General features: G+C 43.1%; 2 protein-coding genes across 2 annotated transcripts; both read left to right on the forward strand.

Moving 5' to 3' along the window:
* Positions 1 to 1808: 1808 nt before the first annotated feature.
* LOC308057323 (uncharacterized protein) lies at positions 1809 to 6547 on the forward strand (the record flags this gene model as incomplete). The annotated part of the gene is given in 8 exon segments (XM_080411454.1): positions 1809 to 1857; positions 2114 to 2187; positions 2190 to 2228; positions 2231 to 2534; positions 2537 to 2571; positions 2575 to 4099; positions 4940 to 5089; positions 6072 to 6547. Coding segments are annotated over 6 exon segments (723 nt in total). The 3' UTR covers positions 2797 to 4099; positions 4940 to 5089; positions 6072 to 6547.
* Positions 2919 to 27750, forward strand: LOC308057324 (ankyrin repeat domain-containing protein 26-like; the record flags this gene model as incomplete). The annotated part of the gene is made up of 13 exons (XM_080411455.1): positions 2919 to 2978; positions 6337 to 6475; positions 8401 to 8614; positions 10735 to 10918; positions 11374 to 11520; positions 12714 to 13667; positions 14354 to 14466; positions 14883 to 15024; positions 16895 to 17176; positions 17877 to 18112; positions 18871 to 19102; positions 25690 to 25735; positions 27242 to 27750. 13 exons carry the CDS (start codon positions 2919 to 2921, stop codon positions 27388 to 27390), a joined length of 2898 nt encoding a protein of 965 aa, XP_080267581.1. The 3' UTR covers positions 27391 to 27750.

Consider the following 27750-nt stretch of genomic DNA (forward strand, 5'->3'; position numbering starts at 1 on the left):
GCCAGTAACACAGAAAATAGACTCATGAATTACTGCTCCAAGAAAAGAAGAAATTTTACTTGCAACAGCTAATGGGAGAAGTCCTTAGCTTTTTAGTTGATGTTTTTTGAGTTATTTTTCCAGTGGTTGGAAAAATAATTACTGACTAGAGTTACTGACAGGATGAGAACTGGAATTTTGAAGGTAGAAGAACACTGTAGCCTTTCACCTTTCCTGCTTCTTCCTTGTTCTGTACCCATCATACAGAAATGTCAAGACTGATTAAACCCTATGGGAAAGGATTCTTAGGGGCTCCAATGTTGTTAAAATCTTACCTAAAAAGGGAGACATCAGACTCAAATAGCTGCTGCTGAAATCTTTCCTGTTGACCATGACGGGCAAGGCTGAAGAGGAGTTAAGGGTTGCTTTTCATTCTAGCAGCATGGCGCCTAATTTTAAAGTGACTGCACTCTGAAACAGAATCCAAAAGACGAAGACACCTACGTACTCTGAACAGAGAATGTGACTTGCATCCTTAGAAGGGCAGTACAAAACCCTGGGTGCTCGCAGGTCTGCTTTTATCCCGCTTTCAGGCAGATACAGTTGAGCAGAAAAGCTTATTCAGTCTGTGTTGTGCAGACAGGAGAGGTGTCACAGCTCTCCTGCATCCACAAAATACTGAAGTCTATCTTCTAAGCAAAATTGTGGTGCCCATGTTACATGATGGGGGTGATGACGCATATCAAATTGTATGGTAGGAAGCTGCATGTGGGTTTTTTTTTGCCTGTGCGAAATGCACGTTCAAGTGAAGAGGGAGATTTGTCTATAATATGCTGATCTGTTTGATGAAACACGCCGGTATTCCTCTTTGTAAGACAAAGGTCAAAGAGAACACCTTGAAATATCGCGACCTTTCTGAGGCTTCCCCAGCCTCTGCAAAATACGCTCTTGTTTGGCCACGTGAAGTGTTTGAAAAGGGTTTTCTCGGAGGGTATCCTAGAGGGGAATAAGGCAGGCGTCCTGCTTGTGGCGGGCGTGCGGGGCAGGGCTGCACAGCGGGGTCTGGCGTCCTCTGGAACACCCGAAGGGACAGCGTAGCAAATGATTTCCACCCCACAGCCGGGCATCACGAGAGAGGGACGTGCCTAATTCTAGCAGGCAAAGCGCAGGACTTAAGCCTGTTGCAAGGTGGTAGTAGTTGGCCAGTGAGCTTGGGAAGGGGGAGGGTGAGACAGGTGGTGTCTGGCTGAGGTGCTCCTTCCCTCTTGTGAGCGGAGGGGTCTTTGCCGCGGGAGAACAGGGCCTGGCTGACGAGAGGAGCGCGAGGAGCGTGACGGTCTCAGCCCGCTGGGACACCAAGGCTGCAGGCCCTCTTCAGGAGGCACCACGAGGGGAAGGGGCGTGTGGGCAGGACTGTGACACGGGGCAGAAGCAGTGGGAGCTGTTGAGAAACAGAGCGTGGGGACAGGGACTTGAGGGCGCTGGGTAGGGTTAAGGCATGGTGCGGTTTTCCTGCGAGCTTGGGTTCCTGATTCCTGGGATGAGGGCAGGAGCAGGCAGGTTTCCCTAATAAATCCTTTCCTTTGCACCTTGGAGTGGAATTTATTATTTCTGAAGCTTGGGTGAAGAAATAATCCTCCCTTAGCCAGTTCTCTGTGTGGTGAACGGTAAGAAGCTTGTCATGTTCATTCCCGTTGGGTTAGCTTAGGTGGCCGGGGACTGTACAATGCCAGACGGTAGAGCGCGATGGAGGGAGGAGGGTGGGTGAGAAAAATGTTGGCAGTTTTAATGAAAAACGGTATTAAAGCAATAAAACATGAAAAATAAACATGCTCTGTGACAAATGCCGGCAGTTACAGCAAGCAAGCAGGCTAAAAGGTAAAAGCAACCCTAATGCCTAGGCAAACCTAACCCAAGAAACCGCTGTCTCTGAGTCCTTCTGTTGTTAAGAAGATGGTGTGCAGTGAACCTTTCATTTAGTGTCCCTTGATTTTTGTAGTGAAAATGGCTTTCAAAATGCCTTATTTCTATTATAGGATGAGTTTGCAACAGAAATTGCATAGATTAACTGTAGTAATTTTTCTTGATAATCTTTCTGTCTGTACCTGTTTACTTAAGGATAAATATATTTGAGAAACTATCAACTTGATAGAAAAAACAGCACATGAAAATCACACTGATAAGGCAGAAATTTTCACATCAGAAATTTCACAGCAGAAAATGAGGAATTGCACGGTGCTGACAAGCAGTTCTAAGTCCAAAACCTTGGAAAGAAAGAGATGCAAGAATGTGGGTTGAAAATGAGAAGAGGGAATTGAAAACAAGTTTTAAAAACGTTACAGCAGAACTAAAGCAGCTGCTTGGTGAAATTAATGAAAGTGGGAAAACTCCTTCCCTTGTGGAAGAAATGTCAGAAGATGGCTTCAGTGCTGAGCTGAAGAGTTCTCATGCTGTTTCATCTCATGCAACAGAATCGAGTAACAGCTTAGAAAGTAAAGGTGAATTTGGAGACATTAAACTTACGCTAGGTGGAAAAGTACCCAAAATGGAAACTGTAATCCGAGTCTTGGTGTCCTTCCTGATCAAGATAACTGAAATGCAAACATGGAAGATACCTGGAGTACAGATGAAGAAGATTGCACAAATAATATGGATGATACAAAGGTGCCTCTAGCAAATGGAAGTAGTAGAAACGTAGTGGGAGGTCCTGAATACTCCCCGAGATACAGCTTAAAACCCAGTCTTTTGGATGACATTTCTGATATTATTCCTACAATAAGACAGTTTCTCCACGTGGTGAAAATGCACTTTTTGTAACAGAGAGGGAACTTGGAAAAGACTCTGGATTTAGTGATGACTTTCCCAGGGACTGCTTTATCGACAAAATAGGAGAAGCAGAAATGGAAAGTCTTTTTGCAAATGCTCAGCAATCATACGTCATGCTGAAAAGGAATCTTGATGAAGAACTAAACCAAGATACGGGAAGATTTAAGGGTAAGGTAGGAATGCTGCAAATAGTATTCCTGGCTTTGGAGAAAGAGAAGGTACAGCTGCCAGAAGAGGTAGTTCACCTGCTACTCTTTATTCTTTAATCTCGCTCTGGATCAACGGTCCTGTTCACTTTAGCTGTTCATCATTAAAGGAGGATGCTTCCTACAAATTGGGGTTTGTTCTAATGGAAATGTTACTTGTGAACAAAGAGAGCAGTGGAGAGTTGTCTTTTTCCTCATTTTTGGAAAACGGAATGCATTATTGCTCCAGTTTAACAGCAGGTGGCACTGGGTTCCAGTGCAAGTAGTTATCACTACATTGCCTTAAGAAGAAATCCATAGAACTCCATCGGTTCTGATTCTGAATCAAAGAATGAAAATAGCTTCTGAACAGGGTCTTGACTAATAATTCATGTGCTGTGATATCTGCGTGGTGTGTCTTCATTGCCTTTCACTAAAATTCCTCTTTCCTGTGAAACCATTTGTGTTTGTGGGTTTGGGATCTTTTTTTTTTTCTTTTCTCCCCTTGTTCAGGGAGCAGGAACCCAGCGCAGTTCCACTTGATATTCTTTTCTGGTGGTGTTACAACTGACATTGTGCAGTCCTCCTAACTCGTTGTCCATCAGTAATGCTTTCACTTCATTGTTGTTCTCATGTTTTAAGAGACACTATTGTTTTCTTTCTAAGGGCTGTATTCTTGTTATCTTTAATCATGAGTGAATTCAAAGCACTTTCAATGACATGATACGCTTTGTAGTGTAATTTTGTGAAAAGGCTTCTCTAATGTTATATTATTTCAGGGGTAAACCCTGAATTAATCAATCTTGGATGTGGTGTTTCTGTCTTTTAGAACTACTAAGAAATACATGAAGCTTAACTTTCTTTTTATAGGTTGAGAAGGAAAAAAGCAAACGAAGAATTTCAAAAGTGCAGGCGGTGGCGAAACAGGAATGTCTTGGTAAATTAAATATACCATCAGACAACATCACTAATCGGCAAATGAAACAAAAGATTACTGTAAGGAAGAATGACTGTTTGAAAATGGAGAATGAAAACACTATAGAAGAAAAAGACAAAAAGAATTTTTCATCTGGGGAGAGCTCAAAATTGATTGAAATGCCAATGAAATGGTAAGCTAAGGAAATGATCTCTAGTTCTTATTTGTAGTACTATGTAAGTGTCTTAGGTTTTCTAATACTGTGGTAGGTGAAGTAGTTTCCTCAGTGGTGAAAGCCATAGTGAGTAGTCCACTGCTTCTCCAAAAGTGAAGAAAATGTCTTTTTAGAAAACACAACGCTCACGATATTCAAATCTATTGCCTGCTCTAAAAAAAGAAAAGGAAATAAAAAATAAACCCCCCCACCCAAATTCCTGTGATTTCCTTGTCAATACTGAGGCAAAATGCATCTTCAAAACCAGAACTGAAGACTGGAAAAAGCAGTTATTTTTGTAGGAAATGGCCACCTAGAAAAGAAAAGTAGGAACCTGGGGTTTGCTACTACTCCCTTTTCTAGGTGATTTTAGTGATCTCCGTGCAGTTGGTGTTTTCCTTTTCATTAAGTTAATATGCCCTTTGTCGGGAGAGGGGAAAAGATGACATTACCAAACGAATCTCAAAAGTCTAAAGAAGGCACACGTATTTTTATGTAAACCTAAAGCAGGAGTTTTTTCCTGTCTGTCCTTCAAAGGAATCTCTGCTCTAGATGCTTTCTGTAACATGGATATTATAGGTATTCCAGCTTAACCTGGCTCTAGCTCAGATTCCACGTGTCCCCCTCACTCCTAGGGGCAGGTTTTTTAAGTACTTGGGTATCTTCCACGATCTTTGCAGTCAAGTCTGTGTTTTTATAGTAGATATTTTTTGTCTCAGTCGTTTCTGGACATCATCTTATGTCTGTTTCACAGAAATATTTTTTGTAAGCCTACTCACTTGGTGATTTACTTTTTTTTCCCCTTTCTGTTTAATGCAGTAAAATTGCCCTGAATGCCAAAGTTGCAAAGAAAAGTAGAAGGCAGCCTTCAAAGCAGAAGGCTCATCAGCAGATGAGCTCTTCCAGTGGCAATCATGGTCAAGTACGGGATGATAGCACTTCCAGTGAAACATCTGAGGATGAAGGAAGGTATGCATAAAAGGAACGTTGAAAACAAAACTTACTTAATGATGTAAATTGGCCTAAGAGCTAGAGGCAAGTTTGGGGTTTTGTTGTGTGTTGAGGCTTTTTGTAAACCTGATGCATATGAAGATTTTTGTTCTTTCTTGTGACCACACTACCTGGTGCACTTTGTGTTGACAAACACTTTGCTGTTGTTTAGAGTGCTTTGAGCATGCTGGCCAAGTTAATGATAAGGTCACTGTGCACAAATTCTGATTAATTACATGAGTGTGTGCACAGGCCTAGAAGTATTTTATGTGTTTAAAAAGGGCGAGGAGAGACTTACAGAAAAGCAACATCACTCTTTCACTGCAGGTATCTCAGGATTTTTTGCCCTGCTCCCCGCTCCACCTTTTCTCTTGCAGCTGTGTACCCTCCTGACTTCTTGCCCACCCTGAACTTACTTGTGCGGGTTGTGGCAAAGTGAGAAAAAGAAGTTGTTGACACTGTTCAGCCCTAGCTAAAAATCTGGTGTGTTATCAACACTGTTTTGGTCAGAAATCTAACACACAGCCCTGTGTGGGCTGCTGTGAAGAAAATAAACTGCATCCCAGCCAGACCCAGGACACCAGAGAATCCAAAATTACAGTTCTTTGACCTGTAGGAGAAGGATTCTCGGTACTGAAGGGAGCTAAACCCCTGGTATTAAACAGGGAATGCACGTAAGCGTATAGCTACATGTCTGTAGCTGTAAGATTTCTGTCACTTTGCGTGAAGTTTAGGGAACAGTTATTTCAACTATTTGCTTAATATTTTGCGGAAAAATTAGCCTTTCGGTAGACATTAATAGCACACAATAATTGTTTCAGTCTTGAACTATATCTAGCAAAGTTACTATACCAGATTTTAGTTTAATTCACTTCTGAAATGAGGTTTTCAAACGAACTTCAGGTATTATTCATACTGCAATGTAAGCATTCCAGTACTGAAATATATTTCTGTTTTCTAGACCTGCAGCAACAACTGGGAGTGAAAAGAACAAGGTACTGTAAAACGAAGTTCTTGATAAACAGTTTCTATCAACTTTTAATCACTTAGATGGGAGCAGTGTTTATGTAGTGATCAACCAGATGTACAAATTGCTGCTGGTATGCAGCTTTATTGTATTTGAGACAAATCTGTGGGCTGTGAAGGAGAGAATGAATCATTCATGCATTTGTAATGGTCTGTAATACTAGAAAGTGGAATTACAGAAAGTACTGTATTTTTTGTAGGTCAGCATCCCAGTGGAAGTAACTGATGACCCTGGTTTAACTCGCTCATCTGACCCAACTTCAGAGGATGTGGAATTACGAACTTCAACCTACAAGGAGGCTATGCTGCTGTTAGAACAGCTTCGTGTGGATCATACCGGTATGTTTTCAAGTCACCGTCTTCAGCTGTTACAAGTTCCCCTTAAAACATGGTTTCTTTGTATGCACTCCTAAGTATTGTTTTTTTGATATAGTATCTCTTTATGATTAGAGATCCCCCTCAAAAGCTGTGAAACTGTCACCTGACCCGAGATGTTGCCTGTATTATCAGCCAAGTGCCTTACATTATCATTGGTTCTCTGTCTAGTCAGAGCTGGAGAAGCAGTTTCTTGCAAAGTACAGTTCAGCTCCTTCTAATGAGGTCATCAAAAGTCAGCAAGAGCTTTTTCTTCTTTATATCCCCCTGATGTGGTTTAAGCCCAGCCACACCTAAACACCTAAGCACCACACAGCCACTCACTTGTTCCACCCCAGTGGGGTGGGGGAGAGCATCGGAAAGGGAAAAGTGAGAAAACTCATGGGTCGGCATGAAAACAGTTCAATAGCAAAAGCCACGCACGCAAGCAAAGCAAAGCAAGGAATTCATCCAGCACGTCCCATGGGCAGGCGGGTGTTCAGCCATCTCCAGGACAGCAGGGCTCTGTCACGCATAACAAATACTTGGGAAGACAAAGTGCCATCACTCTGGATGTCCCTCCCTTCCTTCGTCCTCCCCCAGCTTTATATGCTGAGCATGATGCCGCGTGGCATGGCTCGTCCCTTGGGTCAGCTGCGGTCAGCTGTCCCAGCTGTGTCCCGGCCCGGCTCCTTGCGTACCCCCAGCCTGCTGGCTGGTGGGGTGGGGTGAGGAGCAGAAAAGGCCTTGGCTCTGTGTGAGCGCTGCTGGGCCATAAGGAACACATCCCCGTGCTACCAACCCTGTTTGCGGCACAGCTGTAAAACTTGGCCCCGTACCAGCGACTGTGAAGAAAATTAACACTATCCCAGCCACAACCAGCACACCCCTCAACAGCTAATGACAAAGCAAAATAATGGCTTTGCTTAAAAATAATAAAAAAATAAATGTATAACAGAAATCAAGATGCTTGCATATATGCACAAGGCATTATATAAACATAAGCATCACTTACTAGGGCTCTTAAACTATGCTAAAATTTCATTAGGCAAGTGTTAACCTTGGCCGAAGGCCAAACTCCCCGCCCAGTGCTGCCACTGCCCCTCCTTGACAAAACGGGGTGAAAAAGCTTGTGGGTCAGTGTGAAGGCAGGGCTGTCACTTCCCAGTGACTGTCACTGGCCAAACAGACTCCACCGATTAAAATACATTTGGATAGTGAGAAACAAAGACCCAAAACCTGAGAAGGACACGTCGGCACCCCCCCTGCTCAAGCTCTGCTGCGCTCCTTCCCTGCCACCTCCCCAGGCAGCACGGGGAGGCTGCGGTCTGCAGTCGGGACGTAGCAGTTTCTCTCTGCTGCTCCTTCCTCGTCCCTTTTCCCTGCTCCAGTGTGAGTCCTCCCCCAGGCTGCAGTCCTTTGGGGAAAATCTCCTCCAGCCTGGGCCCTCCATGGGTCGCAGGTCCTTCGGGAAGGATCCGCCTGCTCTGGCACGGGGTCCTGCGCAGCACTGCGCTGTGGGTATCTGCTCCAGCATGGTTCTCTCAGGGGCTGCAGGGGAATCTCTGCTCTGGCACCTGGAGCAGCACCTCTCCCTCCTCCTTCGCTGACCTGGGTGTTCGTTTGCGGGGCTGGTTTTCACATGCTTTTCCCCTTCTCTGCCCGTGTGGTGGTTTCGCCCTTTCCTACGTTTGTTTTTCCTGAGGAGCTGCCAGCACGGCTGAGAGGCTCAGCTGTGCCCTGCGGTGGGTCCATCGAAACCGTCCATGTCCAGCACGGGACGACCCCTGGCTCCTTCTCACAGGGACCTTCCCGCTACCGAGACCTGCCACCTGCACCTAATGCAGCAAAGCATTGAACAGCATTGGGCAGTATTTGTGCAGCTTTGTGTCTTTTCTGTCTCAAAACAGGTTCTGCTACTTTGTTGAAAATGCAAAACATGCTTCTTGAATATGAACAGAGAATAGAACGTCAGAAAAATCAGTATAAAGCGCTCTCAAGAGAAGTAAGGGAATTGGGAGATGAAAAGAGGGAGTCACAGTTCAGAGCGGAGAAGACTCAAGATTTGAAATCTGTATTGGCTCACCAAGAAGCAGAATGGAAAAGGGATATCCAAAGCCTTAAGTATGTAAATTGTGGTCTGATAATGTATTATCTTGTCAGTGGTTTTGTTCCGAAAGACACTGATGGTGCAGGCAACAGGATGAGAAGTTTCCAGTCTTTTGGGTTTGGGTTTTTTGAATCCCGTGGGCCAGTTATGCTATGAAGGAGAGGGGAAAAACGTCCGGATACCAGCTCCATGTACAGTCTTCTGGATGTTGTTCTAACTTTGTTTTCTAGCAAGAAAAGAGCAAGAGAGTGTGTATGGGGAAATCAGATTTATAAGAGAGATTTGAGAGATGGTTGGGTGGTGGTTTTTTTTTTTCATTTTGTCCTTGCAGCTTCAGTGGGCCTATAATACTAGGATTTCTGGTAACTCCACCCAGTGCAAGTCAAACCAGAGCTTAGAGCATTTGTTTGCTTACCTGTTTGTTTGTTGGAAAGGTCAAGTTTGGGATTGCCCCTTTCCCCACACTCCTGAGCTAGACCCGGAGGCGTGAGGTTTCTCATCGCTGTTGACATCACGTCAGACAGGGGTGGCCAGCAGGCACCGTAGGCAGTTCAGCAAGGACAACTGCAGAGCCCTGGCCTGGGAGGGGAGATCTCCTTGTGGTGATCCCCGGTGGGACGGCGTGGCTGGGGAGCGGCCCAGGCAGAGAGCGAGCTCAGCAGGAGCCACCGTGAGCTGGCAGCTGGGGCGGCCCGCAGCGGCCTGGGCTGTATGGAGGGCAGCAGTGCCAGGGCACTGGGGGCAGTGAGTGCCCACCCCTCCGCAGGGCTTGCTGAGCTGTGTCTCGAGCCCGGGGCCCGGTGTTTGGCCGCCCAGCCCAGGAGATCTTGCCCAGTCCGTGTGAGGTCGGCAGGGAGATGCCGGGCTGGCCCGGGGGCAGGAGCACCAGCCCTGTGAGGGGAGGCTGCGGGAGCTGGGCCTGGGGGAGTTGGGCCTCCCAGCGCGGGGGAGGGGGGTACGAGGAAGACGAGGCCGGTCCCAGCTTGGCCTGGGTTTGACTTCAGCAGGTGTTCAAAATCCTCAAACATCTGTCAAGTATAAAGAAGTAGTATTTTCATTCTAAGTGAATTCTCCAAGCAGCGTTAAATTTATACTTTCAAAAGTTACACTTTTTGCGAAATTACACTAGAAACTACATGTAAAGCTTTCTCCTTGCAATATACGCCATTCAAATGCAAATGTTTCTGTCAGTCTTTCAAGTAATTTTAGTGGTGGTTGATTCTTGTCTTGCAGAATTTCTAAAGCAGGCTTTCAATTGGCAGTTCTTCCCTTACGTTGACACTTGATTTTTTTTTTCTTGTTCACTGTTGTGAATATATGGGAAAAAATAGTCAAAATAATGATCAAACACAAAGCAGCTTTCTTGTTTGGGTACCATGGGCACACCATGGACCGTTTTTTACCATGTCAGTGCTCATTGCTGATTGTTTCAGTTGGTAAAGAAGCTGACCTTCCATAAGGCTTTCCTTGTAAGTCAGCTTCAAAATGAAATTGCTGTAGTTTCTCCCAGAGGTAGATCCACTGAGGTTTTAAACCTGGTTTTAATCGTATTCAGCTTAAACCCCATGCATTTCTGAATCTGGTTTTGAACACTGACATCCTTCTCGAGTAAACAGAAACTGCTTGTTCTGTCTGTGGGCAGCCTTACAGAAGGCTTGCTGAAAAATTGTTGCCATAGATAAGTGGCGTGCTGATTCACCAGTATTACTTCTGGTCACTGAATCCGTAATATGTAGGCTCAGTATACTAAGAAAATGTATATTAACCATAGTAAAAGTTTATGATGCTTTGATCCGATGAGACTACAAACTCCTTTTTCAACATAATGGCTTTAATATGAAGAGGATTTATTTTTTTATGATAGAAGTGTACACACTAGTGTGCATTTCCCTGTGTAACCTTACAAAAAACTGGTAAATCAATCAATGGTTTATTTCCGTATTTTGTACAACTGATACCGTGGACAATGGAATGAAGTTAGAATTCTTTAAAAAGTTGAGAAGTACAGTAAAAATATGGAATCTGGAAACATTTAAGTTTTTTTATGGTTTGAGTTGTCTCTGCAAGTTCATCATGTGGAACATCTACTTTTGTATCAGTGCTTTTGTTTCTCAAATACTCTGTTACATCCCAGGTGTTCTTTGAAACAAGAAGAAGCAAAGAGACTCAGAGTAGAAGTGCTCTGTGAGAAAATGAGAGAAAAACTGCAAAGGAAAGAAGATCAATATTGTAAAGAAAGGGAGGAGAAACAGAAACTTGAGTTACACTCAAGGAATTTAGAAATGGAGATAAGAACACTGAGAAAGCTCTTGAAACAGGTATATTAAATAATGAATTAAACACTTTCTTTTCTGCTTCTTTTCACTTGTATTCCAGTATGCCTAGAGAAGGAGGTGCTTTGTTCATGGAAGAGGCATTGGATAACTATTGCCAAATTTTGAGGGCAGTAGAGAACAGTTGGTTCACAATTGGTCTGTTGTTGTTTTGTTTTGTTGGGCTTTTTTGGCTTTGCAGTTTATTAATCCTTTTTTTCTTTTTCAGAATTTAGGTTTCATTTGTATTTCAGGCAAAGCCTGACTTTTTTCGAAATTACTACAAAACATCCTGTATTTCTTCTTCTTAAATTTTCAGAAGAAAATTAAAATTTATTCTTTATAGGTGGATTATCATAGCTGTGGGGAATCAAAAATCTTTTCAGGTATTCTGGGGAGAGTGGGAAGATGTATTGCTAGCTCTGATTTTTCTCGAGATGCAAGCAGTTGTATTACTGTAGGTTGAAGAGGAACGTGATGAAACACAGACACAGCGCTCTCAGGAAAAGAGGGCCAGAGCCCTTCAAGAAGGAATTTTGAACAACCACCTTGGGAGACAAATGGAACTAGAAGAAGAGACAAGAAGATCTATAGGAAAAAATTCAGAGGGAAGCAGATATTTTTTTTCGAATAATTCAGATTTCACCATATTTGTTTTAAAGTCATAACAAATCTTATATAACTTCCCGTGTTTCTTGATGGTTTATTTACTGTTTACCGGTGTAACTTAACTGTGTAAATACCTTTCCTGTTTTCTCTTACGTCTTTAAAAGTTCTGGAAAGCAGCATCACTCCTGTATGTACCTGAATTACTTGTGCAAGTCGGAAACTAATAGAACACACTATTTACCCCGTTTCTTAACCTATCTGTTATTTGTCATTTCACAGACATTTTATTATCACTTTTTAGGGTTTCTAGCAATGAGACACCTAGCTACCTATGTCAAGGTTGACCAGGAAGAAAGTTGTTTGACAGTGTTTGTGTTTCCATTACTTCTTTTTTTTTTTTTTTTTTTTTTAGTTATTCCCTTATTGAACTTACTTACTTCAAGTATGCCTTTCTTTTCCACCTCCACATACTGAAATTTTATGATCGAATATCAACAATGAATTCAACTCTCTGTAGGAGTTAGAGTAACTGGAGGAGAAAAAGCAACCATAAACACTGTATTCAAAAAGATCTTGAAAAGAGTTTACTGAATTTCCTGAGAATGTGCAGTGCTTTGAAGCCTTGTTTGTTCTTGGCTGTGCTGCCCAATAAATGTAGGATGAGTGTGTTTAAGTCGAAAAAAGTTAAACATATAATAAAGAGGGAATATACAGGACTATTGCATTCCGGGGGTGATTGAGTTTCATAGCTAACTTCCAGTAACACAAAAGGATAAGTGTTCAGAAGACATTTGAGAAGGAAAATACCCTTTCTAGCCTTGTTTTTACCAGATCTGTAGCACAACTAATTCAACCTTAAAGGCAATATTATAAAGGCATGCACATACAAGAAAGCACTGTCATTTTAAAAGCTTTACACTTGAGATGTTTTAAATAATTTTATTATTTGGTTGTAGGTTTAAGGGGGTATTGTGTATTTGGGATGTTCATTTAGGTTTTAAGGATATGTTGCACTTCCGTTGTGTACGTACATTGTACATGTGCGTGGGTTCACAGAGTAGCTTATTGCCTGAAACTTCATCCTTGAAGTCATGCTTCAGTATTAGAAATGTTAAAATGCAGTTTATTGCTGAAGTTTTTTTTGTAGATTCATTTCCCAATTGGCTCTTTATTCATGTTCCCTGTCATTCAGGAATCCAACACTGAGAGAGAAAAGGATCTGTTGTACAAGAATCAGTTACTACAAGATGAGATTGCTGTGCTAAGGCTAGAAATCAATCAAGTAAGACTTAGGCACCAGGAGGAAGAAGGAAAATCTTTAGAGGAAAATAAGACCTTGAAAGAAAAAAATGAAGCTCTCAAAAAGGAACTTAAACTGAACAAGGAAGCATTAACACAAACGGTTCTTCAGTACAATGCACAGCTGGACTTACTAAAGACAGAATCTGCAGTGCTGACTTCCAGACTTGAGCAGACAAACGAAAGCAAAGACAGACTAGAGACAGAAATCAAATCATTTCATTCCCGCCTGAATGCTGCTGTTCAAGAACTTGAACGTCATCGGTCATCAGAAAAGGATGCTGAACAAAGATTTCACAGAGAACGTGATGAATGGCATCGCTTGCAAGACAAGCTCCATCATGACCTCTCCGACACACAAGAAGCCAACAAGAGCTTGTCTCAGCAGCTGTGTAAAGCTGAAAGCAAAGCTAATAGGCTAGAAAATGAGCTTCACCAGTTGGAGCAAACCCTCAGAGAAAAAACTTTGCTTGTAGAAATGACACAAAAAGAATTAAGTCAAGCCCAGCGTCAGGCAAAGGAATGTGATCGTGCTCAACAACTTGAGAAAGATCCAGTAAGCGAACTTGTAATAAAACAGGAGTCCTTGCAGGAGCGATTGGCCCAGCTCCAGAGTGAAAACCCTTTACTGCGTCAGCAGCTGGAAGATACACAGAGCAAGAGGATCATGAAAGAAGAAGTAGTGAATGATGTGCAGGACCGGTTTAATGATACTCTGAACAAACTCAGAGCTGATAGGGAAAAGCAAATTTATCTCATAGAAGAGCAAAACAAGGATTTAAATGCCAAGTGTACTGATTTAAGGGAACAAGTCTTCGAATACGAGACTGACAAAGTAGAAAGAGAGGTAAAGGATATGCTTAGAAAGAACAATTTAAAGTTTGTCCATTCTTGAAATTATTTTGTTTCTACAGTGTACCTGGTATGTTATGTGCATGGGACCAAAGAATACTGATTTGTTCTGGTTTGTTATGTTTCTCTCGGAATTGCGGAAGGTTTTGGCAAACGGGATGTTAGTCCTCAGATCTAAGCAGAGAGCAGAAAAAAGGTATCCAAGTCTAAGCTTTGATCAAGAAAGGTGATTCTTCTTACTTAGTTCATAAAATGTTGAAGAACTCCAAAAGATCAGATTCCTCCACAAGCCCCTGCCTGCTGGTTGGTGGAAGATCCCATGAAAGCTTTAGATGGGTCAGTGTTGGCCCATGAAGTGCATTCCTACGTAATCCCTACTGTGAGCAGAGGCACTGCCAAAAGTGTTCTCCAGCATCTTTTCCACCTTTTTGTCTAGAAGAGGATGGCCTTTGCTTCAGCGAGGGCATCTGTTTCTGTAGTTACGTATTGGTCTGTTTGATGTGAAACCTGAAGGGATGGAATATCCTCAGGAATTCCGTCCCGTGGCATTCTGTGGAACGTGGCTAACGGATAGAGACGTCCGGCAGCTTCTCTGTGGAGAGCGCCAGATGCACAGACGGTACGTAGGTATTTTTCCTGTGCTCTGTGTGTGTGATACATCTTTCTTTTCTCTTTTGAAAGTGCGAGAGTGAAAGAAAGGAGGTGAAGAAGCTGGTAGAGTTGAAACACGCAGTTGAACTACGTCTGGACCAAGAAATGAAAAGAAACCTCGATCTGCAGAAAGACTGTAAGAGGTACGGCTTTTTAGCGTGGTGAAGAGGTATCCCTGCGTAGAAGTCATGTTTTATTGAACTGTAATGTAAAAAATAGGTGTACCTAACTGTGAGCAGATGCCAGCCTCGTGTTAGTTCTTGCAAGGTACTTCTGTACACCAGCCCCTAGTTTTCAATAGCTGCCAAAACAACTGCAGATGCAGGTTGCCCTGCAGTTCTCCGGGCAAAAAGGGAGTCTTTCATTCCTCTTTTCAGGTGAAATCTGGACTCTCCAAGCGTATGTGGCACAGGAATACTGGTTTTTCCTGGTAATTCCTGGTGTGTCAAGCATGTTAAAGATGAAGCAAGCCGTGTCTGTGCTGTTTACATGAGAGTATGTGAAAAAGTCCAGTTTTGTTTCTTTGCTTCATTGTTTTTGTGACTAATTTGCTGTGCAGGTTGAAGAGGCTGCTGAGCAGAGCTACGAAGAAACTAAGGGTGTATGAGGCGAGAGGGGGACTGTCCCAGCTGAATTTGCAGGGAGAAGTGAAGAACGGGTATTCTGAAATGGTCAATGAAGCTGACAGATTAAGAGCAAAGGTGAGCTTTGCTTTGTTTGGGTTATTTTGGTGGTGGTGGTTTTTCTTTTGGAACCTCTGTTCTTTCTTCGTACTTCTTTTCATGTTGTTGACTTTGACTTTTGTTTTCTTGGCTGTATTTCTGAAATTATTTGGCTGGTTTTTGATGTTCCTTCTATGGTCACAGTAGTAGGCGACTGTAATACTGATGTAGCTCTTAGGGGTAAAGATGGAAGTGTTACGTACACAGCAGTATCTGCGAGGGCGCATCAGGGGTAGGCTGTCCTGCAGAGGAAGGGCAAAGCAAGAGCCACAGCAAGGCTGGCAGGGTCTGTGACCACACAGGCCAGGGATCAGCCCCACAGGCCCTCACCAAGAAGAGCAGAAGAGTTCTGGGGACAGTTCTGGGGACAGTAAGCAGAGTCCTCCAAGAGTGCAGATCACCAGGCCGGTCCATAGGGATGGGCAGGTCTGCAGTCCTACTGGGACGTCACGTCCATGGGTGAGGGCCAGGGCTGAGAGCAGTGAAGGCCCAGCACAGGCCTGGCTGCAGCTTGAGGCCGTGGCAGCATCGTCGGGCTCCGACGGATGCATTCCCTCTCGGAAGAGAGGGGAGTAACGCCACCGTCACTCGGAACAACTCTGTGCAGTTGGCCTTGCCCAAGGTCACCCCCTGAAGCCTGTCTCAGGCACGAGTTGAGCAGGAGGCAGGTGGGGGTTTGCTTTTCGGAATGGTGTCTTTGCTTCGCAGGGCACGATGCAGTGTGAGGTGATGCAGAAAAAATGAATGCAGTAACTTATTGCTTACTAGTAGCTGACTCAGTCCGTCTTTCCTGGTCTTGGAGACCCAGAAACGCTTTTGAGGTTGCTCTGGCTGTTTGGTAGCATGGAACCTTTTATCTGCTTCTCCGCTCATTTGTTGCTAAAGTAGCTGTGTTTCAAAGTTATGCTCCTTTTTAGAAGATACTATTGTAGAATGAGTCAACTGCCTTGAGAGTGGCTCATTTTTAGTTCACAGGTTAGCAGCATATTTGTGTTCCTGTTGGAAGAGTTATTTTGAATGACAGGGAATGGAATTACGTTTCAGCAATTTTAAATAAGTGTAAAGTTTCTACGTATTTTAGAGACTTTCAAGTGTTGACTCTGCTGGTTTCCCCCACTTTTTTAAAACCAAAAGATGATGGGATATCATGTTTTATGGTTAATAGGTATAGACGATGGATGTTTCTGGAGGGGGAAAGAAGGGGATAGAAGCTGTAGTTGACCATTGGGACCTATGGGAAGTCTGATATTTCCTGGAAATCTTTTGAAAACAAACCGTAGCTTTGACCTAAAGAGACTGTCTTCTGCCACCACTGCTGCAAAAGCGGTGTTCTGAACCACTATTTCCAGATCTATTAGCGTAATGGAAGGAAAGGGTATCCGTTTCTTGTCTTGTCAGTTCTGTGACGAAGCTTTGACCGTGTGACAGCATGTGACAGTTCCTCTGAAGCATGATACATGGGGCTTTTTTCTGATGAAACCAGAATGTGGCTGTGATGTAACTGGGTATGGGTGTGTTTGATTTCCTATGATCGTATGAACATCTCGCAGAAGAATAGCCCTAGTGCTTTTCAGCCTAGCCCTGCGGGTGTAATGCCGCTGGTTTGGTACCTCTTGGTCTGTGACCCACTGCAGAACTGAGGAAGGATGGGAACCTGAGGAGTGCTGTCAGAAATGATGTGAAAGCTGTTCTTGTTTTAAAAGAAGAGCCTGGTTTCGCTTTTGTTTTAACACTGAATCAGCAGATGATAAATACAGTGTTGATGGCCAACTCCTTTACCAATTTTCACAGATTTGACTAATTTTAGATCCCTCTGAGTTCCCTGTTTTTTCCCCTTTCCTGTCTACAGGTTGATGAACTTTCCCAGCAGCTGGAGATAGAGTCTAAAAAAGGCATGCAGCTAGAAGCAGAAAATCATGATTTGCGAGAGGAGTTGTCCACCATGCGTGGGAGCCATGAAAAACTGGAAAAGAGCAAAAGCCAGCTGAAAGAAGAGGTGGCTAATCTCAAACACCATATGGAGACTAACATGGTGGATCGCAGCCAAATAGAACAATACAAAAGAGAGGTGGAAGAACGAGCTGCACAAGAAATAAGGCAAAAACTGCAAGAAGTCAATCTGTTTTTGCAGGTAAGTTAATTTCTTATGTGTGTCTGTTATAGACTTCTGTTTTGGTTGTCATTTTTAGGGGGGGTGGTGGTGCCTGATTCCATGTGTTACGCTGTACTTCTGTTTTTCCTGAAGGGCAGTGGGAGAAGGGAATATGGTTGGGCAAGATGCTTTCATGTGCGTGCAGTGTGCCTGCAGGCCCTGAATCAAAAACTTGCCCGAGGTAGGTTTTCATTTTGCAGTTCTTGGAGGGGTATCACTGCCCACTGGTCTTGTTCTCATTGTTTAGGTCTTGTTGTCATTGTTTATCCTTGAATGGGTATTGCAACTTAAGAGTTGTCACAGCCAGCCATACACATCTTCCGTAGTCATTGCACAAGGGGCAACGCTCAGAAAAGAAGTCACCAAAGCTGCAGGGTGGGGGCTGGGGGTGCGGCATCTCCATGATTTCTTTGAGGAATGCTATGCCCTGTCCTACAGAGATAGTGTTCCTTCATCAGTAGCTTTGATGAGTAATAGTGCTAAGATGGGGGTTCTTTCTGAATGAAAAGAATCATTTGGTGTGGTAGTTCCAGGGTTGTGCCCTGGTCGCTGATGGCAGTGAGGAGGCACAGTTGCCTCGCTGAATAGAGCTGGGCCCTTGAAACTGGGCACACGCAATTGACTGGCGAGGAGAGTTCTCTTTTTCTTTGCGGTGGTTGAAAGTGTGTATCTACTTCAGATGCAGGCAGCCTCCCAGGACAGATTAGAACAAATCAGAGCCAGTCGTCATGCTTTGCTGACAAACCAGCTAGAACACAGAATTGGAGACCTCGAACGTGAATTGGACAGGATAAAAAATACCCAACGAGACAGTATTTTTCAAAAAGAATCCGCACAGGCAGAAGCGGAAAAGTACAAAGACCTGTACCTGGAGGAAGTTAAAAATGGAAGATGCCTAGCAAAAAAACTGGAAAGGTAAGTCCCTGCTCTTTTGGGGTGATAATAAGATACTACTTTTTCCTCAAGCAGTTTTCTTCATTAAATACCTTTTCTACATCTGGTCAGCATTATGCATAAGATAGCATATTTGTGATGAAAGTACCTTAAGGGTCCCCCCTGTTCTTTGGAACTATCTTCATTTCTCTTCAGTGTTCCAGCAGTAACAGCACCGATCATGGGCGTTAATAGGATATTTTTGAAGTTGAGTTTGTTTTACCAGGCAGCCTTTTTGCCAGTCTCTAATCTCCTCTTCTTACTCTAAGTATGGCAGAAAAGATAATGTCATGTCCTTTACTGCTTGAATAAGGATAGGCCCTTCAGAGAACGGCATTTGATGCTATGAAGAAGAACAACAAAAATCTTTTGGCTTCCATTTTAGTCGCATGTCATAGGTTTCAGCTTTCTTTGGGAAAGGAAGGGTAGCCCAGAGTTCTTATGCAGGTGATGTACCTTTCAGGAAGAGCTATGTAAACACACGGTGTGCACAGACTGCTTTGAGGCCTTAATGCTGAGAAGCCCAAAGTATTGGTTAACTCTTGCTGCTTCTTGCAGGTAGAGTGACTACTTAGAAATAGGCTCTCCAAAAAAAACCCAGATCCAGTTATGGAGATTTTTTTGGACTCTCTTAATCCCTTCCACTTTCAGAAGTCAGATAATAATCAAAGACCTGGAGGGTAACTTTGCGGAAGTCTTATTACCAAAGATAATTCTTTGTATGCTTCTGAATGTTTCAGAGCTAATGAGAGACGAGCAGAAGCCAACGCTAAGCTCCTTCAGGAGTGCCATAGAAGCAAACCTTTAACTGCAAGCAGCGGTGTCAGTGGTCCAGTTCTGTATTCAACTGAACTGGGACATATTAGCAACAGTCCGGCACTGAATAGAAGTCTAAATCTAGCAGAAAGCTTCCTAACCCCGACCGTGAATACGTTACCATCAAGAAACAGAGTTGAAGCCTATGTGGCTAAGGTAAGCGTTTTTAAATACTGTTCTCAACTAGTGTTGAAGAGTATCTGTAAGCAAGGTTGTGCTTTTCAGTCTAAAGTTAGAATCCATTTCTAGTTCCAAACCATATGCTCTGATATGCTAAACCAAATTGCTCATCAAAACAGTACACAACTAGGTGGTAGAAACGAAGACTTTTGGTCATCAGGGTTATACAAATTTCCAGAAGTGCTCAAAGACCAAAAAATACTGAGATCTAAATGACAGACTGCGTAACAACATTCTTTTGCAAGAGAAACTGTGATGAAGAATACTGTGGCATAGGAAGCTGCCAGAGAAGCTCTTCAGTAAAATTTAGTGCTGATGCCCCATCCCTGGCAGTGCTCAAGGCCAGGCTGGGTGGCGCTTGGAGCAACCCGGTCTAGTGGAAGGTGTCCCTGCCCATGGCAGGGGGGTTGGAACTGGATGATCTTTAAGGTCCCTTCCAACCCAAGCCATTCTGTGGATGACCTTTTTTAAAACAGTGAACTTTATGATGAGTGCAAAATCCCATCAGACATCTTTCTTTGAGACACCTTTTCCTCCTTCACTGATGTTCATGCTAGCAGTTTCTTCACCGGAACTTGTTTTAGTACAATACCAACAAAGGGATGCTTCAAAACTAGGATGGTATGAACAGGACACGTAACTTCTCACTTGAGTGTGGGACGTATGCTGTGCATAGGAGGCATTTGATTTTGTGGGTCCTGCTATGTGGTGTTATATGTAACTGCTCCTCAGGAAGTCTACAGAGCTTTCTAATTTGGTAAAAAGCTGCAACCTCTGCATACCTCTGGTCAAAGTATGCCCTGTAATTAGCAGTCAGCATGATAGCACATCCCTCACAGACGTAATATCACGTAAATGTGATATCATGAGAGTTGGAAACCAGATGTCAGTCGTTGTAATCCGTTTCCCACCTAGCATAGGACTGAGGCATGGGCAAGCTTGCCTGTTCAGTCGGTGTCTGTCCCTCGCATATTCTGTTGTTGAATGAATGTGAGAAGCATTCGCTCACTTTTAAGTCTATCTCGGTTCGGTGGTCCCACCTACACTGGAAAGAATCCATTTAAATAACGTGTCTGCATACTGTGCCTGGCTTAAGAAAAAGAAAAAAACAAACCAAACAACAAAACAAAAATGGACAAAGCGGTGTGTAGGTAGTGCGTAGCAGCGGCAGTTAAGAGATGAACTTTTCTGTATCGTTGCGAATGTGTTTTTTGTGTCAGAGGGGTGGACGTAACGCTGCATAAAGAACGTGGGAGGCAATTAGTACTGTACCACCTGCAGGGAATATTCTGCACGCAAGCAGCAGAAAGGAGGCGAAATTCAGGGATCCACTACAAAACTGAAGTAAGGAGAAAGCCAGGACAAGGGAACAAGAGGGACAGGGAGCAGGGAGCACGTGAGGGCAGGGGAAAAAGAGAGAGAGATGGGAGCGAGATGTTACAAGAAGAAAAAGGCAAAGGAGGAAACCATCCCCCTTCTAGGAAAAAAGCTGTCCTAGTTTAAAAGAAAAGGGTTTAACAGTTGTGGTTTCTTTTTTTGAAGAAGAAACAGGAAAAAAAGAATAACCTCCCTGTTACTAAATCCAGCTGCACATCTCTTTATGATGTTTCTTCCTGTAATCACCAGTTAGGGAACAACTGAGACTAATTGTAGTGGCACTGCCTGTAGCCTCAAGTCACCTGACGTTCAGTGTATTCAGGGAAGTCTTAAAACCTGGTCTTCTCTGGAGTCCTTCAGAAGAAAGGAACTGAGTTCTCAGAGGTGCAGTAGTTGCTAGAGGACTAGGTGAGTATTTCACTTAGAACTGCGGGCTTAATTGTTCTCAGTCGGGTGCAGTATGTCATGTGCATAACATGCATCTGAGAAAAGAGGATTGAATTGGAACGTAAGACTTTGAAGTCAGGAAGTAACAAAAGGGAAAAACTGCATGTATCCCTCTGCATACAATAACGGGTGGTAAATCTCAATCAGTTTCCAAATGCAAAATCACCAGATGCACAGTCTGTGCTGTCATTTCCGCAGGAGTCCCGTGCCATTCAGGAGGCAAGTTGGAGCATGAGGGAAGAAACCAGAGATTATAGTTTTAGTCTGTTTTGAAATGCTTTGCTGGTTGTGCTGCCTGGTATTCTGTCTGTTCACCAGACTGTTTCAAAACAGAAGAATTTCTCTGACACAGCCCTTTCTTCACTTCACTGTTTACTTCAGTTATGCCTCAGTTTTGTTTTCCCACTAACCTGGTTCCCTTCTACAGAATTTGCCTTGCCTTTAAATTCAGGATGCGCAGTGCTGCCTTGGCTGGAGATGACACATGTTTCTGCCACTGAAGCTCTAAATGACAGGGAGTTAAGAAGCTGAAATTGCAGTGTGCCTCAGGCAGTCCTTTGAGGCTTCTTTTTTTAGTCAAAGCTCTCTGCAGATTTGGTGTTCCTTGTGGTAGCTTCCTCAAGGTGAGAAGGGCTATTGGAAGTAGGGAACATGCCAGCCATTCTGAAGAGGGAGATGTTTGTGTGAATTTCGTTTGTGCAGAAGCTTTGAAATAGCTTCAGGGGCAAAGAGGTGAAAATAGTTCACACTGCTGTTATTCAAAATGATGGTATTCATTGGTCCTGCAGCTGTTGGAAAAAACCCTGGTAAATGATGCTGACAAGAGGAAGGAGTGCTTCACTAGCAAGTGGACACAGTTTCTCCTTTAGACTTAACTAAGGAATTTGGAGTTTAAAGGCTTGAAAGATTGCACCGTTTTCCTAAACATTAAGCATGACTATCAGTGATTACACATAGAGCCGTACATGTTGAAGATGGTCATATCACAAGTTCAGCAAAAAATGAGCGTGTTATTCTTAAAAAAGCATAAAGAAATGTGTTCCATTACAGTATAGCCCCTTCCCCTTTATCAAATATATACGCTACAGAAATGAATAACCTTGAAGTGCAAAAGGATCTTTAAAAATACAAAAAAAGTTCATATTGGCACAAGCTTATTAACCAGTAGAATCCCAATCACATGCAATGTCTTTGGGGTTTTTTTGGTGTTTTTTATTTGTATTAGAGCTTCAGTAATGTGGAATAAATTACAAGTACTTGACAAATTCTGTGCATGTAATTAGACAGTGACCATAGCAACTAGCAATTCAGTATTTCAGACCTGCTCCCTTAGTCCATAGACTAAGGCAAGGAATGTCTCCTGCAAGTGCTGCAAGGAGGTTTTGGGACTGGAGTCCTGTTGTTAGGTTTAACAAATGTCAAGCTTAAATCCTAACAGCTGTGCCAAAGGCTGGTGAAAATGAACATGGGTGTCTTGACAGACAAGAACAGTGAACTCTGCAACCAGGGTGAATCAGTGGATAAATGAAACCAGTTTAATGTGGGAAGGGAAATGTCTGCTTCCTACTTCATCTTCCAATTTCTGTTCCATTTCTGATTTGGCTTTCTGCACTCTTGTAGCAGTCTTTGTTGTTAGCTTTTTTACTTGCTTCATTTACATGTAGGCCACGTTCTTGTTTCTCACTGAAGACCTGTGAACTTCAGGCTGTTTTTCTTTCTTTTTCAGCTCCTTCATCAAAAATCTGTCCGTCTCTCTTCTCTGCAGCCAGATACATGGCAAGGTTTGCAGCCAGCATTGTTTAATGTTGGGATGGTATTTTATACTGGAAATGTTGTCTGTTTATGCTGTTAGGTTTTGATTAAAACTTACTGATTGTATTCACATTTTCCTAACACTGCGCATATTTTGAACTTTAGTTTGTCCAAGTGAAAGAATGACTGCTGCAGGGGACTTCTCTGCTTTATGTATTTGTAATGCAATGGCTTCTGTGGTAGTTAACCATCTGTGAGATGTAATGCAATGGCTTCTGTGGTAGTTAACCATCTGTGAGATGTAATGCAGTGGCTTCTGTGGTAGTTAACCATCTGTGAGATGATAGTCTATGGATTTAATCTGTTATGATGGAACTTTGAGCTTTAGGAGTAGGCTGGTTTACCCTCCTTGCCACTTCTGATATACAAAAAGTTCTTGGTGGTCGCAGCAGTTGTGTCTAGGATCTCAACTTCAGAACAGTACTGGTACTCCAGACTCGGAGCATCATCTCACGGAGTCTTACAGGATCCAGCTTACTCTGTGCTAAAGCAGCCTGTGTGGATAAGTAGTAAGTCAACACCACTTTCTGAAAAAAGAACTGTTGAGAAGGTGCCTGCTGCAAGTGAACACCTGGTGTGTTACCGCCTGAAGAGATGTGCAGTGAGGTGAGAAGTGCCTGCTCAGGAGGTTTGGGACACTCAGCTGTGATGCCTTTCCCAGGGGTTTGGGGGGAAGGAGAAAAGTGGAGGCAAGTTAAGGTCCTCAGAGGTGTATTTTGCCTGGCTCTTCATTATTCCTTTTTCAGAAATCAGTGTGTTGGCTTTACTTCCACCTATTTCTCTTCCCTCAGACATGGATGAGAATCACAAAGACATTGATGGAATGAAGAAGAGGAAAACAAGACCTTTTTCTTCTCTTGATTGATTTGTACATGTTGCAGAGGGTCCTGTGGACCTTCTAGTCATTGTGAAGACTCAGGAAACCAGGGAAAGTGGTTTCTTCTAACACCACTAACTACTACGTCTTTGCTTGGGATTGGTCCTGGGTTTGGGCCGTATTTTGGTCTAGGCATTAGTTTTCCTGCTTTTTTCTGTTACCTGTGTCTCGTCTCAGGAGTTAGGGGGTCCTTTCTCCCCGGAATTTTGCTTCTGCTTGTACCTGCTTGAAAACAATTAGAGATTTGGGGGGTCCTTTTCCATTGTTCATGCAGCTCTGTTGGCACAGAGTATTTCAATGAAGTATCACAGAGTGGTGCTTCTCCTGCAGGATCTAGTGAATGTGGTCCCAGCTATCCCTGTGTTCCTGGAGAGAGAGCCCTTCCCTCCGCTTCGCTGGTTTACAGCCCCGCTCCTTTGACCCTTGCAGTTACTGCCTGTTACTGCTCCTCTTGTGAGGGTAAGCAGAGTGGTTTCCTTCCTGAGGCTCTTGCTCTCTCTGTGCTGTTGAGTACCCTGTGCAGTGTTTCCGTTCTTCTTGTTGTTGTTATGCTGCTAGGTGGGTCTGCTCATTTCATAAAATAAATGCTCCTTCCCCCAGGAATTCAGTACTAAAATCAAGAGAGTCGCAGAATGAGTGAGGGGAAGGGGCCTCTAGAGATGATCTAGTCCAACGTCACCCCTGCTCAAAGCAGGGTCAGCCACAGCAGGTTTTGTCACTGTTCTGTCAGCCAGGTGTTATACATCTCCAAGGATGGACACTCCACAACCTTTTCTGGCAACCTGTTCCAGTGTCTGTCCATGCTTACAATTTTTTTAAAAATAATAATTGTAAAAATCCTTGTGTTAAAATTTCCTCTATCTGGATTTGTGCCTATTCCTCTTGTTCTTTTGCTTGGCACTGCTGAGAAGAGTCTGGCTCCATCTTCTGTACTCCCCCCACCAGGTATTTATACACATACATAAGGTCCCGCTGAGCTTTCCTGTTCTCCAGTAAAGAAACAGTTGCAGCTCTCAGCCTCTCCATATAGCTCATGAGGTCCAAGCCCTGCAGCATCTTCATGGCCATCGTAGCCCTGGAAGCTGTATGATACGTGTTTTGAAATTCACTTCTGCGTGTCACAAATTTGATGGAAAAAATGTAGGAGTAGCAGGTATCATCAAATGTAAACAGCAGCATATAGCGCTTGCACTGTGACTCTTAAATTAAGAGATGTGATTCCTTCTTGTGAAGGCTTCTGAAGGCAGAATCATAAGTGAGAATAACTTAATTGGTAACAATACCCACTTTCTAGGGGAGAAGAGGCATAAGTGCTTCTTTGTAGTGATCCAGGCTGATTCCAGCTACATAATAAACCCCACAGCACTCGCTGCGTAGAAGCTGTAGCTGTGGTTATCTTTTCTTAGTACACAGTTTGCAAGAAAAAATTGTGTGTGCTTTTATGTTTTTATAAATGCGTGTCGTGGTATTTGCAATAACAATAAAGAAGTTTTGGCATCATCTGTAGGAGCTCTTTCAATTTCCCATCTTAAGGTGGAGAAAAGAAGAATATTGGCACACGCTTTTTTCTATACAAATGGTGTATGTCAATCCTGCAGCAGCTGCTAGTGCAGCTCTTCTCTCTGTGAAGTTGCAGAAGCCAGCCTCAACTGGCTGATTTGTCCCTGTGGGTGGCATTTGTACCTATCTCGGCATGTAGCTGACATTCTGTTCGTGTGTTTGATGATAAACTTCAGCCATACCTTCACTGCAATAACTGCGCTAGGCTTTCTTGCTTTCTTCCTGTGTATTTTGTTAAATGCCCAGTAATAATCCAGCTGGTGAGTTACAAATTGTTTTGTTAACGTTGCTGAGCAATGAGGCAGCTGCAGCCCGACTGACCAAAAGTTTCTCTTCAGTAGAAATCAAACCCCAAACCAAGATGTGTCTATTTGGAATTATATTTTTAGGTTTTCTCTCATTATGTGTGGTTTTTAAGAATGTTTTAGAAGTTTAATATTAGAAAAATGTAACTGTTAAAATATTAACTGTATTTTCTGTATAATTCTAGGTACGGCAGGAACTAGATGAAAAAATCGCTAAAGAACTTAAACAAGGTAATGTGTCACTATGTTAGGGGCATTTTTAAGGAAAAAGAGGAGTGTTCCTGACTCTTGAACATAATGGCTTGAAAGCTGTGAAGTTCCTGTGCTAAGCACAGGGAGGTTTTTCTGCTAGCTTTCCAGTTTAGACTTGAATGTGAAAATTTCCTGCTTACCAAAAGATTGTGTAGAATGTTATGCAGTTGCCTGAAAAAGACAAGTGCAGAGAAAACTAACCCACTTCCTCTACACGGGTGCACTTGGCGTAAGCTGAAGTCACGTTTTTCTAGAGTGAATCCTTGAGCACAAACGTCAAACGTAAAAGAAGCCCCGAGAGAAGACGTTTATAGACTTCAGCCATCACTGCTTCTTCCATGTGCATCAGTTGCATTCCGCACTAAATCATACCGTGCACTTCTCTGCTGTTGGACCTTGGTTTTTTGCCATTTCTTATTCATTGCTTGTATTTGTAGCTTATATGTTGCAGTCTTTTTTGAATAAGCAAGAAAAATGTAATCAGTGATATGAAAGATACCCTTTCTTTGGGAAAAGATCATTTCATAGCACTTAGGCAAACATAAGATGAGTTGAATGCTTTTAACACATAGCATGAAACATGCTCTATAATATGAGGCCAGGTGTCGAAAGAGGAATTCCACCTGTTTCAGGGTAGTCGTTCCTCCAGAGTCACTGCTTTGCTTTGCAGTGACTGGTGCTATTTCAAAGCAGGTGGCCCCTGCGAGAATTTCCTTCTGTTCCTGCATGCTTTTAGTAATACAGAGAGTGTTCAGCTGTAGCTTCACAGCTCGTTCCATGTGTCCGAATGGACACAAAGCCGTTGCATTTCATCCGTGTGCATTTTGAACCTGACTGTGCATCTGCTAGGTGTCATAGAGTGCGTTTGGTTTCAGGACCTTGTCTGAAAAACGTGGCTGGAGAAGAACAGGAAAGGTGGGCTTGCTGTCATTGAGTATGTGTTTTTGTGGAGGAAAGAGGGTTTTGCCAGGGTGAGTTACAAAGACGCCCCTCAAAGAAAGTGCCAGGCTAGGAGACTTGTCCTGGCCTGACTGCACTGCAAAGGTGTTTGCGTTTTCACCGGCGGATTCTTTTTAAGTTTGTCACAGAGAAGGCAGAAGCTGGTTTTTAGGAGTAGAGTTCCAATAAATCACTGCTTTGAACATTCAAGGAAAACAGATACTGGAGGTTTGAGAGATCTGCAGGGGGGCTTAGTTTAGCACTGGTGTAAGCCGGAGTCATTTGTGGATTCCCTGAAGACGTTCGCTGTGTAGCCTATAGAATTTCTTTCACTGGCTTTAGAAATACTGTTGACTGGTAAGCAAATGTGGAAAAAGATTGTTTCTTCCTTTGTGCGTAGCCCTTTGATTGTTACGATCCCTTGGAAGTTTTTAAATCTCTTTCTGGATTATAGTCTCTCCAGTTATCCATGATGTTTTCATAGTGACTGATTTGGCCCTGTCTAGTGTAAAAGCAACACCGGAATCTTGTTTCTCTTCTCCCTAGCCACTGCTGAACTTGAAGCTGGATCTGCTGGAGCTTCTCCCATGGTATTTTCCGATGGATCTTCAAAAAGTATCCACGTTGACCAGGATCCCCTTTGCAGGGCAGTACAGGAGTACCGCGATGTTTTAACCAAAAATTACCTGATTTGAACAAAATGCTGGGAAAAAAGCTCCGGAAAGGATTTTGTTTACATAGCGCGTCTATAGTTTCTCATCCCACAGTTCAGATGTGCAAATGTGTTTATTGCAGTCCGAATGTGAATTCTATTAAATGGATGTCAAGCACATTGCACTTGCCTGTTGGTTTATTGATGCATAGGTGTTTTATTTTGCACTCACCATAAGAAGCACACCTGTTTTTTTCTGACTAGCAGAATGACTCACCTTGATTCTTGAGCGTGACAGAATTGTCAGAATGTTTCTTATCAACGTAGAAGCTTTATTTTTTCTCCACTGATGTTCTGTGTTTTAACGAAAGCATTCCCTTTGTTCTGCTTAATCCTTTCACCC

The sequence above is a fragment of the Falco punctatus genome (assembly GCF_963210335.1).
Source record: "Falco punctatus genome assembly, contig: scaffold_71, whole genome shotgun sequence".
In the NCBI taxonomy this organism is placed as follows: Eukaryota; Metazoa; Chordata; class Aves; order Falconiformes; family Falconidae; genus Falco; species Falco punctatus.